Source organism: Centruroides vittatus, unplaced genomic scaffold (genome assembly GCF_030686945.1).
Source record: "Centruroides vittatus isolate TY-2023 unplaced genomic scaffold, ASM3068694v2 contig_1213, whole genome shotgun sequence".
Lineage (NCBI taxonomy): Eukaryota > Metazoa > Arthropoda > Arachnida > Scorpiones > Buthidae > Centruroides > Centruroides vittatus.
In genome coordinates, this window is record NW_027120776.1 from 989,455 (window position 1) to 1,005,770 (window position 16,316).

The 16,316-nt window shown below is 32.5% G+C and overlaps 1 protein-coding gene across 2 annotated transcripts in view; it reads right to left on the minus strand.

Moving 5' to 3' along the window:
• The window catches only part of LOC136986267 (serrate RNA effector molecule homolog), a 52,675-nt gene that overhangs the window by 3,081 nt on the left and 33,278 nt on the right, over positions 1-16,316 (minus strand). For both annotated transcript variants that reach the window (XM_067283770.1, XM_067283764.1), the window contains 2 exons: positions 10,269-10,394; positions 10,053-10,173 (listed from right to left, as the gene is read on the minus strand). In XM_067283770.1, coding sequence (XP_067139871.1) covers positions 10,053-10,173; positions 10,269-10,394 — 247 coding nt within the window. The remainder of the gene's footprint in view (positions 1-10,052; positions 10,174-10,268; positions 10,395-16,316) is intronic.

A 16,316-nucleotide genomic window follows, 5' to 3' on the forward strand; every position in this document is an offset into this window, starting at 1 on the left:
AATTATAGTTACTTCCAGATGCTAGATATGAAAGAAGATTAAATTATAATACTTGTAAGAATAGTTAAAGAATATGAAGACGTAGAAACAGTTGATGTAAATTAGGTAAGAATATTCATTTATTTTTTTGTTTGTTGTTCTAATGTAGTTAAAGATCAATGATGCAGATGCGTTACATATTACTGTGTTTGGGAGTGAAGAAATGCAATTTTTATTTAGAAATATAAAGGTTATCCTTAAAATGATTTTGGCAATAGATAATGTCACTACCTCATTGATCTTTGGTTCGTGAATTGAGCCTAAATGTTATTTTATGCTCCGGGCCATTATATATTGTTTCGGTCTTTTTCTTACTTTGGGGAGTCTGTTTGGTCAAAAGGCAAAGACCTGCAACATCCATTCAAAATTAATCTACATTTTAAAAATGAACATAAAGAGCAACGGGCATAGGCAACTGTTAGCAACTCGCAGTCAAAAACAGCATTTATGATTTGGTGAATTAAAAGAAAAATAGTCATTGAATTCATATATTATTAGTAATATTTTGTTAAATATTGTATGGAACTTTACATTTACAAAGGAAAGTTTTACAGACAAAAAACATTACAGAAATAACAGTTTATCTCTTTAATCTCCTTCCTGTAGGCAAAAAGAGGTCATTTTTAATCAAACCCAACATGAGTTTGGTCAGGCAGTGAGAGATATCAGTTCTGAATACACCAGGCCCCTGGTGTTTTTTTGACCCATCCCAACTTACTCCTAGATTCCCTAGAATGAAGCCCGACGGCTTAACCACTCGGCCATCCTGCAAACCATTTCCATTCAAATTAGTTTTGTTGTGCATACTACAACTACAAAAGCAAAGTTTAACTAAAATGAAATAAAATAAAGCCTACATTATGTAAGTGAGGAAAAACTTGCCACCGGCTGTAATAAAATCAAAATTGAAATAACATTCCCAAATAATTATTTTCGACCGAAATTTCTAAGCTACTTAGAAGTGCCGCCATATGGTTAATGTTTGCCGAACATTCAAAAATTACCGTTTTTTTTTTTTATATTTCCATTGTCGTCCAACTGTCCTCCTTTAATCTCGAGAACGGAATTAGATAGATGAAAATCGAGACCAGATACGAAAAGTTTAGGAAGCAGAGGCCCCAATTAACTATATACAAACTCTCGTCTAGAAAAGAAATTGTGTATTTTCAAATTAAAATATGATTTAAAAATTGTAGCCCAGCATTGTGGCGATGTCACAATAAGTGATTGCTCGTTTTATTATTTTTTTTGTAAATTTAATTAATGCCAATTCCTTTGTTTCTTTAATGAAAAGAATTTCTTTCAAAAGCTATTAAATCAAACCAATTGTGGTGTCAATATTAAAAAAAAAACCTCTTGATGTAGCATCAATACACAAATTTTTCTCTGGGTACATTTTTAAGCATAGCAACAGATGGAGCAGCGGCAATGATAGGTAGGAATAGAGGACTAATTCGTCTTTCTTTAAAAGAGCAAACAATTTGTAGTGACAGAAGGGATTTCCAAAGATTTGAAGACTTGCAATAGATGGTTAATAGAATTGCATTTTTAAATCTGCAAGGTCGTTTAATGAATTTTGGAGACTCGTTCCTAAAATAAATACAAACGCTTTAATATGTGACATACTGCATTCTTTTCCACATCTGGAACCATTTATAGTTGCAAATTATTATACTCGATTATAAAACTTATTAAATCTAAGTATCGTTTGCAATTAACCAACACCTAAAAGAATTAATATGGAATGCAATTACCAAATTTTAAACAGTGTCCCAACTACAAACCTGCAAGTAAGTAAAGAAAGAGAGAGACTGATACGTTGATATGATAGCCAATACCAAAGTGTTCCCAATTTATCTGAACGGTTTGTAAAACCAACTATCTCCCTTTATATATATATATATATATATATATATTTGGAATTATTATTATTATTTATATAAAGATATCAGACTTGTATTGGTAATCATCTTTTTGACAAAATAGATTTATTATAAATTAGAAAGTTTTAGATAACCTTTCTTATTACCTCCCCAAATATATGCATTCTTAACCTAATATAAAATATCATTCCAATAGGACATTTGGCTCTTATTGTGATAAGGTTTTATCCACTCATGCTTTTAATTGAAATATAGGAAGGAAAACAACTATATAATAAATAATTCAACAAATTAACGTTGACTACGGATAAATTTATTACCTTCGTGGGATTTCGTAAAGTAGTAACAATGGAATCCAAATAAGCAAACATTTTCCACAAGATTTTTTTAATATGATTTAAATACTAAAACTATCTAAAATTCAGAAGTCTTTCTGGCTGGAAAAGTTCTTGCAGAGGATTGGTCAAACAGTGATTAATGGGCAGTATCACTGAAGAATATGTGGAACTAGAGAACACTGAGTTAAAATTGTCATTGCAAAGGATGCAGCTTATAGAGTAGTACTGCCTCCAAGTTGTGAAGCATACAAATGAAACCTGGGACCGTATTTTGGTCACCGTCTCTGGTCTCTCGCCGATTGGCTAATCATTTGGATTAGCCAATCGGCGACCGGCTTGTGACGGACGAGAGACCAGAGACAGTGACCAGAATATGGCCCCTGCTGTGTTCTCCAAGAAATTCCTACTTCTCAATTATGATAAATCAGTTTCTTTGATACAATGCCTTGACAAGTTAGATTTTCCCAGAACTGTTTTACAGTGCGGATACATTTCTATGCCATTGATATTTACTGCCCATCTGTACAATAAGTTGTTACAGACAGAACACGCAAAAAGTGTATTGTATCATAATTCTCTATCAAGCTTAAACAAACAGAAAATTCTCACAGAAATAAACCTAGAGTGGCAATTAAGATAATGAGACCTACAGTGGCAGTAAGACAGCGGAGAGAATTCGTGTTTATTGTTCGTAGAAAAATGAACACTGAAGAAGCAGAGTGGATTAAAAGTGTGTACAATCCAAATTGTAAATATGAAGGACTATGTAGCCACTCGTTGACAGGAAATGTAAAAAATGTACTGCAGATCTGTTCTACAGAAATGCTTAATTTTGTCAGGAAGAAAAAACACAATGAGTGCGACATTATTACCAGCTTTTAAAGCTGGTAATAACGCTGCACTCAGTGTGATTTCCCTTCCTGACATTCAATATTTGGCATGAAGATCAAACCGTATTGCTTAATTTTGCTATTGAGAGTGGCAAATCAAGACTGACATCAGCATGGGTGTCTGTAAACTGGGTAAGTCAAAATGGACCAAATTAGTGAGGACATATTTGAATGACCCCTTACTTCAATTCATCAATTAAAATATCTATTAATCTATCACTCAAAGATATTATTTGTAATATTTTTAATTTCTTGTCTTGTTCAAGAGCATATATCATATTTTTACAATTAATCCAAGATGGCTACAGAAGACCCTCAACAGATGCACTCACTTATAAGATGTAACAATAAATTATAAAATTTAAGACATTTTAAAAACTGACAATTACACACTGAAGCACAAGTGAATTTAATCTTCAACTGGTAAGAACAATGTCATTTTGCATATTCAATCTCTCTAGATTTAACTGAATTTAATGGTTAAATATATTTAAATAGTCATTAGTAAATAATAACGAAGTTACGCTAAAATTATAGGAAACAGGCAATATTTACTGGTAAGTATAAATTTTATTTTTCCTCTTATCAGTGAAAAACTTGCATAAAAAACAAATGTTTCTGATAATCCTTCGATAAAACCTTTAACCGGCATGGGGTATAATTAATTTGTGTACGCTAACGTTTTCCGATCCCTCCCTGGGTCCTTCCTCAAGCTACATTCTTTGTAATGATCCGTTATAACGAAGACCAACTGTTTTGGAACAAAATTTGAACTAGCAAACTTCGAATCCAACAGGAATCACGAGCGATCTAGTTTCGAAAATTAAAGTTATTATGTAATGATCATTATCTTAATAAAATAGTTTATGTATTTTTATACAAATAAAATCCGTATCAATGGGTCGGAAGTCGGAGAAAATGTGCGATGAGGTCCCCTAGTTATTATAAAGGTCCTTGCCCGTTCGAAGTTCGCTAGTTCAAATTTCATTCCAAAAACAGCTGGTCTTTGTTATAACAGATCGTTACAAAGAACGTAGCTTGAGGAAGGACCCAGGAAGGGATCTGAAAACATTAGCGTACACAAATTAATTATACCCCACGCCGGTTAAAGGTTTTATCGAAGTATTATTTGTATATTTCTCTGATGTGTGTTGAGTATTTATTTATAAATGTTTCTGATCTGCTTAGTGGGATCATCATCAGGTTACAATTCTAAATAGAATTCAAAATGTATTATAAGCATTCAATTGGAACATTCTAACTGCAGAATGTAAAAGTTAATGAACAAATTTCCAATTTCATTTGTGTATTTATAATTTATAAATGTCATTCAAAATGTGTTGTAATCTGAGGATGCGAATTGAAAACATTTGTTTTAATATCAATTTTTCACTGCTAACATATGGATTTGGTATGTTTTAGTAAAATTATTTCCTAACCTAGTATGAATATTTCTGTATTTGTATTCAGGTATTTAATTTAATATATAATTATAATTTTCTATGCATTCTAATAATTTATTCTGATAGTTTCTTATATTTATATTGGGATTTAAAAACATTTTAATAAGTTTTTGAAATCGACAACAAAAAGACCAAAAATTCTGCAAAGAATACTCATTAAATGAGTAACAAATATTTTTGGCCATTTTTAATAATTATCGTCGGGTTAATACACTTTAAAAAGAACACAAAATAGAACACGTGCTTTGAAAATGAAGAAACGTGCACACGGAGGTGGCCAGTTACAAACAGTAAATAAAACCAACAAAAACTTTCAAAATATACCAGTAAATATAATTGTCGTAACATATTTATATTAAAATGTTTTCAATCCTAATAGGATCTGTGTCAGGTCAAAAATGTTCAATAGAATTAGAATGCTAAACAATAGAATTTAAACGTTGCAAAAAGTTCACTGAGTTCAGCGTTATATCCACATTTGCTTGTCGCAAGTACTTTCGACAAACCATACTTTATGCACTCACCTGAAGACGATGACAGTAAGATTCGTCGAAAGTACTTGCGACAAGCAAATGTGGATATAACGCTGAACTCAGTGAACTTTTTGCAACGTTTATACAGTGTTTGGCGTGAAAATTATCGTACCGGTATTTAATAGAATTTAAATATTTTAAAATAGTAGGAACAGTAAATATCGGAACAAGTATACAAAAATTGCACCTAGGTGTTCACATTAACATTAAAATAAAATTAACAAATACATTTGTTACAAATCCTAATTTATAAGTGAATTAATTGATTTCTTACTTTTTATTAATATTGTTGAGATAGTCGAAAAATGATCGGTGGCCTCAAACGATCCTTATACGTACAAAATAGCAGCGTTTAGAGCCTTACAAAAAGGGCATTCACACACTGCACAAACACTGTTAGCACATTGCAAGAATTAAAACATATTGAAAAAATAGTGACAGCACACGGTTATCCTAGAACAGTGGTGCAAGGTTCGGCGGAGAACTATATTAAAAGAATGAATGATCACACCACTTACAATCTTATCAAGGGCAATAGTAAGGGTTTGGAGAATACAGGCAAACGTATACTAATTGATTATGACCAGGGATTAAAGGCTTTATACAAAGAAATTGTTACTAATAAAGTGTGGGCAATAACATACAGATGTAACCAGTCGGTTTATAAGTTACTAGCTGACCCGGCCACACGTTGTTGTGGCTCAAAATGTATCTATTATAAATGTATAACATTTCCCCCGTGGGGGGAATTTCAAAAAATCCCTTCTTAGTGTACATTCTCTTGACGTATCCTATTAAAACGCAATCAACAACGCATCTAAAATAATATAATAGAAGCCGAGTTCTTCACAGTAAGCCTTAATCCTGTCCCTCTCCCCGCTAGGGAATATCGAAAAATCCCTTTTTAGTGTATATTCTGTTGACGTAACCTATTAAAACGCAATTAAAAACGCAAAAAACCGCATGTAAAATAGAATAAATAGAAGCCGAGTTCTTCACAGTAAGCCTTAATCCTGTCCCTCTCCCTGCTAGGGAATATCGAAAAATCCCTTTTTAGTGTATATTCTGTTGACGTAACCTATTAAAACGCAATTAAAAACGCAAAAAACCGCATGTAAAATAGAATAAATAGAAGCCGAGTTCTTCACAGTAAGCCTTAATCCTGTCCCTCTCCCCGCTAGGGAATATCGAAAAATCCCTTTTTAGTGTATATTCTGTTGACGTAACCTATTAAAACGCAATTAAAAACGCAAAAAACCGCATGTAAAATAGAATAAATAGAAGCCGAGTTCTTCACAGTAAGCCTTAATCCTGTCCCTCTCCCTGCTAGGGAATATCGAAAAATCCCTTTTTAGTGTATATTCTGTTGACGTAACCTATTAAAACGCAATTAAAAACGCAAAAAACCGCATGTAAAATAGAATAAATAGAAGCCGAGTTCTTCACAGTAAGCCTTAATCCTGTCCCTCTCCCCGCTAGGGAATATCGAAAAATCCCTTTTTAGTGTATATTCTGTTGACGTAACCTATTAAAATGCAATTAAAAACGCAAAAAAATCGCATGTAAAATAGTATAAATAGAAGCGGAGTTCTTCACTGTAAACCTTAATCCCGTTTATCTCTCCCCAGTAGGGGGAGTTTCGACATGTATATTATATAAAAACACGTGCGTATTCGAATGCAACGTTGTGTCAAAATTTCAAAGGAATCGGTAGGAACAAACAAACGTTATATTTTATTTATATAGATAGGTAGAAAATGATCTGCTTTAGTCCATTCTCACAGAAAAGCATAATGCCTCACAGAAAAGCAAACTTAGGTCGTCGGAAGTTAGCGCCATCTGTTGGACATAAAAGTCTTAATCCATATATAAATATATTTTTGAAAGGGGGGAAATGGTGATCTTCACATATGCCACAAACCTTTGCGGGAGTGTATTAAACAACTTCCCAAAGTTTCATGGCAATCGGATAAATGGTGTGGTAATGCATGAAGGACAAACACACACACACACACACAGACATATTTGTTTTTATATATATAGATTAAGAAATGGCAAAATATGCCGTTAACACCTACGCATCAGGAGTGTATAGTATACTTATGAGAGATGACAGATTTCACAAAGATCTAGTGTACATTGGTTCGACCAACCTTAAAAAACAGCCGGAGAAACATAAATATGATATACAAAACGAAAAGCGGACCACTGCCCTGGCAATATATGCTTCTGACACTAATGTAGAAGCTAAACTATAGCAAACTAGTCTCATTAGATGCACCCTTCGCATATCAATCAAGTCGAAATTTTAGAAGCTCTTAAAATTTTTAAAGTCAGACTAAAGAGAGAATGTATCAATTTTAAGGAGACAGCGAACATCTCACATGCTTGGCAGTCCTTTTACAACGATCCTGACAACATTAATAAAAAATAAGAAATCAATTAACTCACTTAGGATTTGTAACAAATGTATTCGTTAATTTTTATTTTAATGTTAACACCTAGGTGTAATTTTCGTATACTTGTTCCAACTGTTCCAACGATTTTAAAATATTTAAATTCAATCATTTAGCATTCTAATTCTACGGAACCTTTTTGACCTGATGCAGATCCTGTTAGAATTGAAAACGTTTGTCATAATGTATTTATAATAAATTATACTTGCTGGTATATTTTGAGGGTTTTTGTTGGTGTTATTTACTAGTGTGTAACCAGCTTTGAGAAGATTTAGAACAGTTAGAAACAAATTCTACAGAATGAAAATTAATAAAATACACATTAAATACGTTAAGTATTGAATTTATTTTGGAGACTTCGTATAGTAATTTCCACAGGATTTTTGGTGTTTTGGCCATTGATTTTATTAAAATATCCTGTTGTTTTCTTGTGTGATATTTAAGTAATGCAAATTTTTGGCAAAAATTATTAAATTCGTTATGTCTTCGAAACATAGTCCTCCCTAATCTATACAATTTTTTGCATGGTCTCGTGATTCATACGTATGCCCCATATAAAAGATTCTTTTTGAAATGCTGTTTAGTTTCTAATTCACAGCCTGTTAGATTTCTGAAACTGTCTCCCTTTCAAAAAAAACTTTGATTTGGGGAACAGAAAGTGGTCATTCGGGGCTCGGCACACCTAGCCCTAGTTGACTACTTGACGTTCCCCAAATTAAAATTTACTTTGAAAGGGAAACAATTTGTCAATTTCAGAAATCTAAGCGTGCGACCATGAGCAGAAAGAATCTTTGTACATGCTTACAACTCATGAGCGACCAGCGACCTCTGTCCGCAATGGATGCTTGCTGTTTACAAAATGACGGTGAAACGACTTCATTGAATGCTTGCTACAGAAAATATGACAAACATTAACGTTTACCTTTCAAATTTGTTGTTTTATCGCTAACTAGATATACAACAAATATAAAAGATCTTCACAGAATAATTTAAAAATAAGTTTTATTTTTAAAATGTTGCACTTACAAAATCAGAAATTTAATTAATAACTTTCATGTAATTTAATAAGTACAGTAGAGCGTCGATAAGTGGAATGGCCGGAAAGTGGAACGATTTTCAGTCGGACTGTGTCGTGCTGAATCGAATGTTTTTGATACTAAATTTACTTCTAAAGTATAATTTTCATGTTTTTTATATTCTTTAATATATTTATTTTGTTTGTACAAAATGCAGAAATAATTTTTAACGATACGATAGCCTCGATGATAATTATAAAAATTTTCGTTAGGCTTAAAATCGACGAAAATTCAACACGAAGCGACACGCAACGGAGAAAAATTCAACAGGAAGAAATACGCAACGGAGAAAAATTTGAACATCGGACAGGTTAATGTATTTTTTCGTACAAAGTCGGAAACTGGAACAAATCATTAACTGGAAGGACCCCAGTCCCCAATTGGTTCCACTTATCGATGCTCTACTGTATATACTGCATATAGCCACAATTTATTTGTCATTCTGTTTTCATTCATCTACAAAATCAGCCATTTTCTTGCTTGGTAGCTGCTTCCTGTGCACGCATGTAGAAGCATCATCTAGTGGTTGCTAGATGCTAAACGCAGTCATTCCAGACACGCATATTTGCTTGAACCAGTTTGTCTGCTCTGCTTGGAAGCATGTTCATGCCTGTGTTCATTGGACTCTGCCACATAGGACACACTTTAAGAGGGTGTAATGAGGGAACTAAACAGCACTATAGACTCTAGTATACCTTTTAAACACAGCCGTTTATTGCTAATATTCGAATGTTTTCGGTTATTTTTAATAACCTTTCTCAAGAACAGTTGCATTCGAATGCCTTCGAATGTAACTGTTCTTGAGAAAGGTTATTAAAAATAACCGAAAACATTCGAATATTAGCAATAAACGGCTGTGTTTAAAAGGTATACTAGAGTCTATAGTGCAAATCTACGCAGTCTTTGTAGAGTATATAGTTTGAACTAAACAGCATTTCAAAAAAAAACTTTTTGTGAAGGCATACATAAATACTAGCGTGCGTGCAAAAATTCGTATAGATCACTGAGGTGTGTTTTGAAAACATACCAAATTAAATCATTTCTGCCAACAACAACTTTTTATTTGTGTTTGAATCATGGTTTAAAGTGGTTTTCAAGATTCTAAAGCAAATAGAAGTCAGCGGAAGATAACCCTCATACCAGGTGACATGTAGCAGTCCACAAAGAATAAAATGTGTTATTTGTACTGTACATGAGGTTCATGTAACTCTCTACAGACTATACTAAGAATAAAAAGATATTTGCTAATTGCAACAGAAATACAGGTTTTATTCTTTCTTATTAAAGTTTTATCTTACTTGGATAAAACTGAACTAGAATTATAATTAACTAAATATATTGATCTTAAATTGAACAAAGTAAAAACAAGCTTACCCTCTTTAGCAGTTTTGGCCATTGTACTCAACCTTTTTGTCGATGCTTTGCTTTCACGTAATGCCCTTGTACTTGATCGTGATTCGTCCAATTTTTCATTGCCCAGTAGGTCTTTTCCAAGCTGTTAATATCAATTATGTATAGATTGATAAATATAGATTTTGATTCATTATTTCTTTACCATATGAAGGATAATTTTAAATAAAATCAACTAACCTTAGCTGTTTCGAGCATTGTGTTATCTTTAGAAAGTCTTGCCTTTTTGACTGTAGGTTCGTCTAAACCTTTACCATCTGATTCTTTTATGTCTACTTCCTCTTTCATTTCTTGTTTATCATTATCCTAAAACCAGTCAAAAAGCATTAATTAATTTTAATTAAAAAAAATATAGTATATTATTTAATAATAGTAATATTTATTATACCCAAATGGATACAACAGATACATACAACTGATTTTTATAGTTTCATTAAATAAATATCCAACTAGACACAAATATTATGGTAAAATAATTCCATTAGAACACAAACTCCATAATCATCAAATTGTAAAAGGCACACTTAAATATAGAAGTTAATTAAAAGACATTAAAACAAACAACAAATCTATCTACAATAATCGTATTTAAATTAATAGCTAAAATATATAAAATAAGAGCATCAAATTTACTATATCTGATCTTTTACTATTGGTGAATTCAACTGGTGTGCTCTAGAGCAGTGGTTCTCGATCTTTTTGAAGTCGGGGAACGCTAAACTTCCACATTTTTTTCCGCGGAACACTCGCAACACATCGGCTTTAAAGCAGGGGTGGCAAACCTTTTTGAAATCGAGCGCACTCGGTCTAGTAGATGACGACATTGGCATTTGCTAATTACATTCCCATACAAAAATTATTTTACATTGTATTGATTTTTCTTTTGCAACAATTTTTAATTGTATATTCGTTTTTTCGCGGAACACTCGAAGTGGCTTCGTGGAGCGCCCGTGTTCCGCGGATTGAGAACCACAGCTCTAGAGTGCTCTGCTTGCTCCTTCCTGTTCAATTGCTCGGAGTAGAACAGTTGTTTAGATCACTTGCCTGCTGTGATTAATGACGTTAGTTGATTTTTCTCTTTCAGATGATAATCTGCTCCTCATTCTTACCACAGCAGCCATCCAAATTAACCATATTATTAATATTTAAACTTTTTATAGCAAGTATGACCAACATTCCAAACTTTAGAAGATACCATAATAGTAGCTTGCTGATTAAAAAAACAGTCTACAAATTTCCAATATATTTTTACTATAAATTCTATATTCTAGAGTGCATATTCTAGTTGTTAATCACTTTTTAATTTCTTCTGGTGTTATTCTTTAAGATGTTCTTGATATAAATATTAGTAGACACATATTACCAAAACTTTCTACATACTAATTAAGTAAAAACAAATCAAACTGGCTTTATTTTTCAGGAGTCAACAATTTTTCATTAATTGTTTGACTTTGTTAAACATATAGCATCAGAATTGATCATCTGAAAGATCTTAATATGACTTTATTAATATATAAAGAATTGTTGGTTCCTGAATAAGAAGTCATTTTGATATTTTATTTAGATCTTTCTGAAAAACATTTTAAATCTGTGGATTTATTTAAAAACTATTGTCATCGCCCATCTTAACATTCAAAATTGATAACTCTGTTTCAAACCCAAAGACGAGCAATTAAGACAGCTAAAAACACTAAACTTTTTAAACCGACAGTTTTATTTAAAAGGTTAATAGACCAATGCAAATGAAAAAGTTCTAGAGTACTCCATAAATATATATGATACGTGTGGCGTGCCTGTTGTTGCTTATGTCATAAGTTCCCAGTCGAAAACAGAACTTACGATTTGGTGAATTAAAATTGGTCATTAAATTGTTATACTGCAGGGTAACTTAGTCAACTTAATATTAATACAGGTATACCTCGTCTTACGTCGGTAATTGGTTACAGGAGAGGCGACGTAAGTCGAATTTACCTGTGTAGTTACGACGTAAGTCGAAACTACGACTTACGTCGTAACTAAACGCCAATAATGAGCACTTAAAGACCGCTAAATAAGATGACAACACAGAAACACGGATGTTTTCATGTTTCGTTCTCTAGGATTTACGATGATTACATTAACATTTACTGTAAATGTACATATTTTAATATGATTTTATGTGCTTTTAATGCTTTTCTAGTCATATTACGACTTCAATATTTGTGGCGGACGGATGTAAAGTCGAATAAAATGACTTAAACTTGATTTTTATTTTTCCATACACTTTTTTGACAAACGGCATATAATCGGGAACGACGTAACTCGAGGTATACCTGTAATGCTTTTTGTCAAATACTGGATGGGAAAATTGTCGGCAAGAGACAATTGTTAGCGAATAAGTGTAGATTAGCATGCAATGATGATAGAAATGTGACATTGCAATTGGTGCTTAAAAGGCTGCAAAAGGAGAGCTAAGTAGTAGTATCAGTTGACACCAGTTGTGTCAAATGGTTTAAGAAAAGCTTGCATTTGTAAGATAGATTTAAGTTAGAAGTTAAGAAGTATTTCTTATCAGAAAAAAGCTATTAGTCTTTTGCTTTTGTTGTTCAAAATAGTACTGAACAAAATTGGTAATTAAGTAGCTTTTTCTCTACATTTATTGTTGTATCCAGTGGTGATATTCAGCGGGTTCACACAGGTTCGGCTGAACCCGTTGTTAAAATTTTCAGTTTTTCGAACGGGTTCGCCCGAATCCCTTGTTAAAATTTTCAGTTTTCCAAACCTTGTTAAACACACGGAACATTTCTCAGTGGTTTTGTTTTTTTTTTTTTAATATATTAAAATATACATATTATACTCTGTAATACTACTAAACTAGAGCCTTATACTCAGTTCGCACCGAGCATTTCAATCTAGATTGTGCGCACGTGAGATTGTGAGCAAGGTCGGGACTATGTCTTGGTGCGATCTCTCTCGACCGAAACGAGGTTTAATCGCGATCGATTCAAGAGAGTTCTTGAAACTAGATCCAGTCATAAGAAAGATCCCACAATCTCACGTGCGCGAGATAATACGAGATGGTTGTGGAACACGTGTTGGGCTATGGATAGTGAAATAAAAAGGATATTGTATTTCGAGAGACGATGACATCTGTCTATTATCAGCAGTGCCATTCGGGGTGAAAAATTTCTCTAAAAAAAAAGAAAAAAAAATCGACAGCACTAATATATTATTGTTACCTGATCTTCGCCCAGGGCCCCTTACGTTCCAAATACGCCACTGATTATTAGATATGTCGCAAGAAAAGGTATTGTATTTATTTCTAGCCAAAACTTCCATTTCGTTTGTCGGTGATTGTCAGGGAAAAATTTTCTGCTAGCGAACCCTTTGTTAACTATTTCGAATATCACCACTGGTTGTATCACCTGATTAAAGTTTATCACTAATGTATAACAGAAACTTGTTAATTATGAACTATTGTAATTTCTGTGAACATTAAATTTCATTTGTTCTTAACGCTATTATTTTCAATTAAATTCTAAATAATTTGGTACTAGAGGTAGGCATTAGGCACCATCTCCTATTTAAATTTAATAATTATAATAGAGGTAAAGTAGCCCAATTTAATCCGGGTAATCGTTTGGCTAAATACCAAAATATTAGGCTTCGGAATGTTTATATAATGTTCGTTTTTGGACTATCTATCTAATAAATTAGATCATAGTCATCAATCTTAACCTTATAATGTGACAGAACTGTGCAATTTACTATAACTAATACGGCATCAATCAGAAATTTGGGACTCCTATAATTTATGTCAAGCTTAAAAAACAACTTTTTTTTTTTTGAGCGTATGTTGAAATTTGTATTTTGAAAGTCTGTGTGAAATATTTTTAGTAAATTTATTATAAACTGCTTAGAAAAGATAAACTTCTTGTGGCTTCTAGTACAATCTAATATAAAAAAGTAACTATAAGCTTAATTTTATTCAGTTATGGAAGTATATTTTCTACGAATAAAGAATCGACTCACACTGGAGTAATATACAAATAATCCTTCGAAAAAACCTTTAATCGGCGTGAGGTATGATTAATTGTCCACGCTAACGTTTTCGGATCCCTCGTGGGTCCTTCTTCAAGCTACGTTAGTTTGTAACGATCCGTTAGAATGAAGACCAGCCGTTTTTGGAACGAAATTTAAACTAGCAAATTTTGTTTCAAAAACGGCTGGTCTTCGTTCTAACGGACTGTTACAAACGAACGTAGCTTGAAGAAGGACCCACGAGGGATCCGAAAACGTTAGTGTGGACAATTAATCCTTCGAAAAAACCTTTAACCGGCGTGAGGTATGATTATTTGTATATTTTCTGTTCTTTTTTTCAATAAAGATATCTTTTTAAATCCGAATACTGTATTTATAATGAAGAAACTATGAAATGTTTCAAGATGATTCTAAAGTTTCTAAAATTTGCAACTCATATTCAAGACTACTATTAATAATTAGAAATTAAGTAATTTGGTATTAGAGGTCGATGGCACCTAATGTCTAACTCTAATACCCAATTGCTTAACTTCTAATTATTAATAGTTGCAAAAAATAACCTGATTAATAACTAGTACCTAAAGATATTAATTAATAAAAGGTACTTATTTTAACGTGTGCTTGACACTTGTATAGCAGATGGTCTGATTAAAAACCTTTATGATGGCAAATATAGTTTAAACAAATAAATTTTATTAAGATGGTATCGAAGAAATAAAAACTGTGAGTAAAAGAATTATGAAGACAAATTTCCGATAATATTGTCCATCCCTAAAACACAAAACAAGTACAGTAAACTCCCGATTATCTGGACTAATGGTGGGGAGCGATGGCACGGATAATCCGAACTGTAATTACAGTATTTATTTCTAAAACACAACATATTATACATTTCTAAGGCAGACAATTATTTTAACATGTTTAATGCTCATTATTAAGAAAATCTGTGATTTTGGTTTGTTTGCAGGAATCTTTTAATGATTTAAACATCTAAATACGAACACGTGCACACTTACAGGATGCGGAAACATGAAAGTGAGCAACTATTTAAAAACTACATACATGTAATTATTTTTTTAAAATTAAATTCATGCACGGATAATCAGGAGTTTACTGTACACAAAATTTGACACGAAGTAGTCTCTGGATCTTCAATTTCAAGCAATCTGAAAGCTACTTCAACTTATAGAAACCCAACTCCCAAACACTCATTGTGTTCTAAGTTGAGACTAAAATAAAATTCTAGTTAAGGAAGTTTGACTTAAAAAGATTCTATTGTATCCCGTTGAAAACAACTAACCGTAAGTGTCGCACAGTAATTTTTGGAAAAGCTATTACTGCTCATATCAAATATCTACACTTCTCACATCCAAATACTTTGAGAACTTAATTAAAATAACAGTTCTTTCAAATTTTACATTAATTTCTTGTAAAAATAGGATATTGTATGAGATTTCTTAACTGAAATAAATGTGCGACCAAAGAAAATTTTAAATTTCGGTAAACTTTACGTTATAAATCGCCTCGGTAATCTTAGTTTTATTTCCGGTAATATCTTAAAAATGGAGAATGTTTTCGAATGGCTCGACTGGAAGATATTACTGGAAATAAAACTAAGGTTACTGAAGTGATTTCTATCTACACTTTTCCAGTTTGGATTTGTCTTTTCTTTACTATTCTATAAGCAATAAATCCATTAATCCAATTTCCAATCAATGCCAAATGATCTGCCATATTATTGGGCTGTAATAAGACTAATTTAATAATTAGATACGAAGAAATTTGACTAGAGGTTGGTGGGTAGGCCACCGTCATGTGATAATTTAAATTACGCTTATTATAGCCTGATAACGTGGTAGATCGTTTGGCATTAACGCATTAACTGATATTGCAGTGAAATCTGTTTAGGAAAATTCTGGCTGGTGCCATTGTATTCTGTTTTAGAACGTTTGGGAAAAACAGTTGTCTGGAAAGCGGCTGTGACACCACCACCAACGTTCTCGCGAAGCGTTCCATTTCTGTGTTAGACTGATTTCTGGTTTATATTAGTACTTTAAATATTAGAAGAGAACAATTTTCTATATATTTTCCATTTAGCAAAGTGCCTGTTTTAGAAAATTCTATCTGTATTCGCTTATTCTTAATAAATAAAAACCTCATGCCATTTTTAAAATTGGCATTTAAGAAAAAAATGATTGAACCTGATTG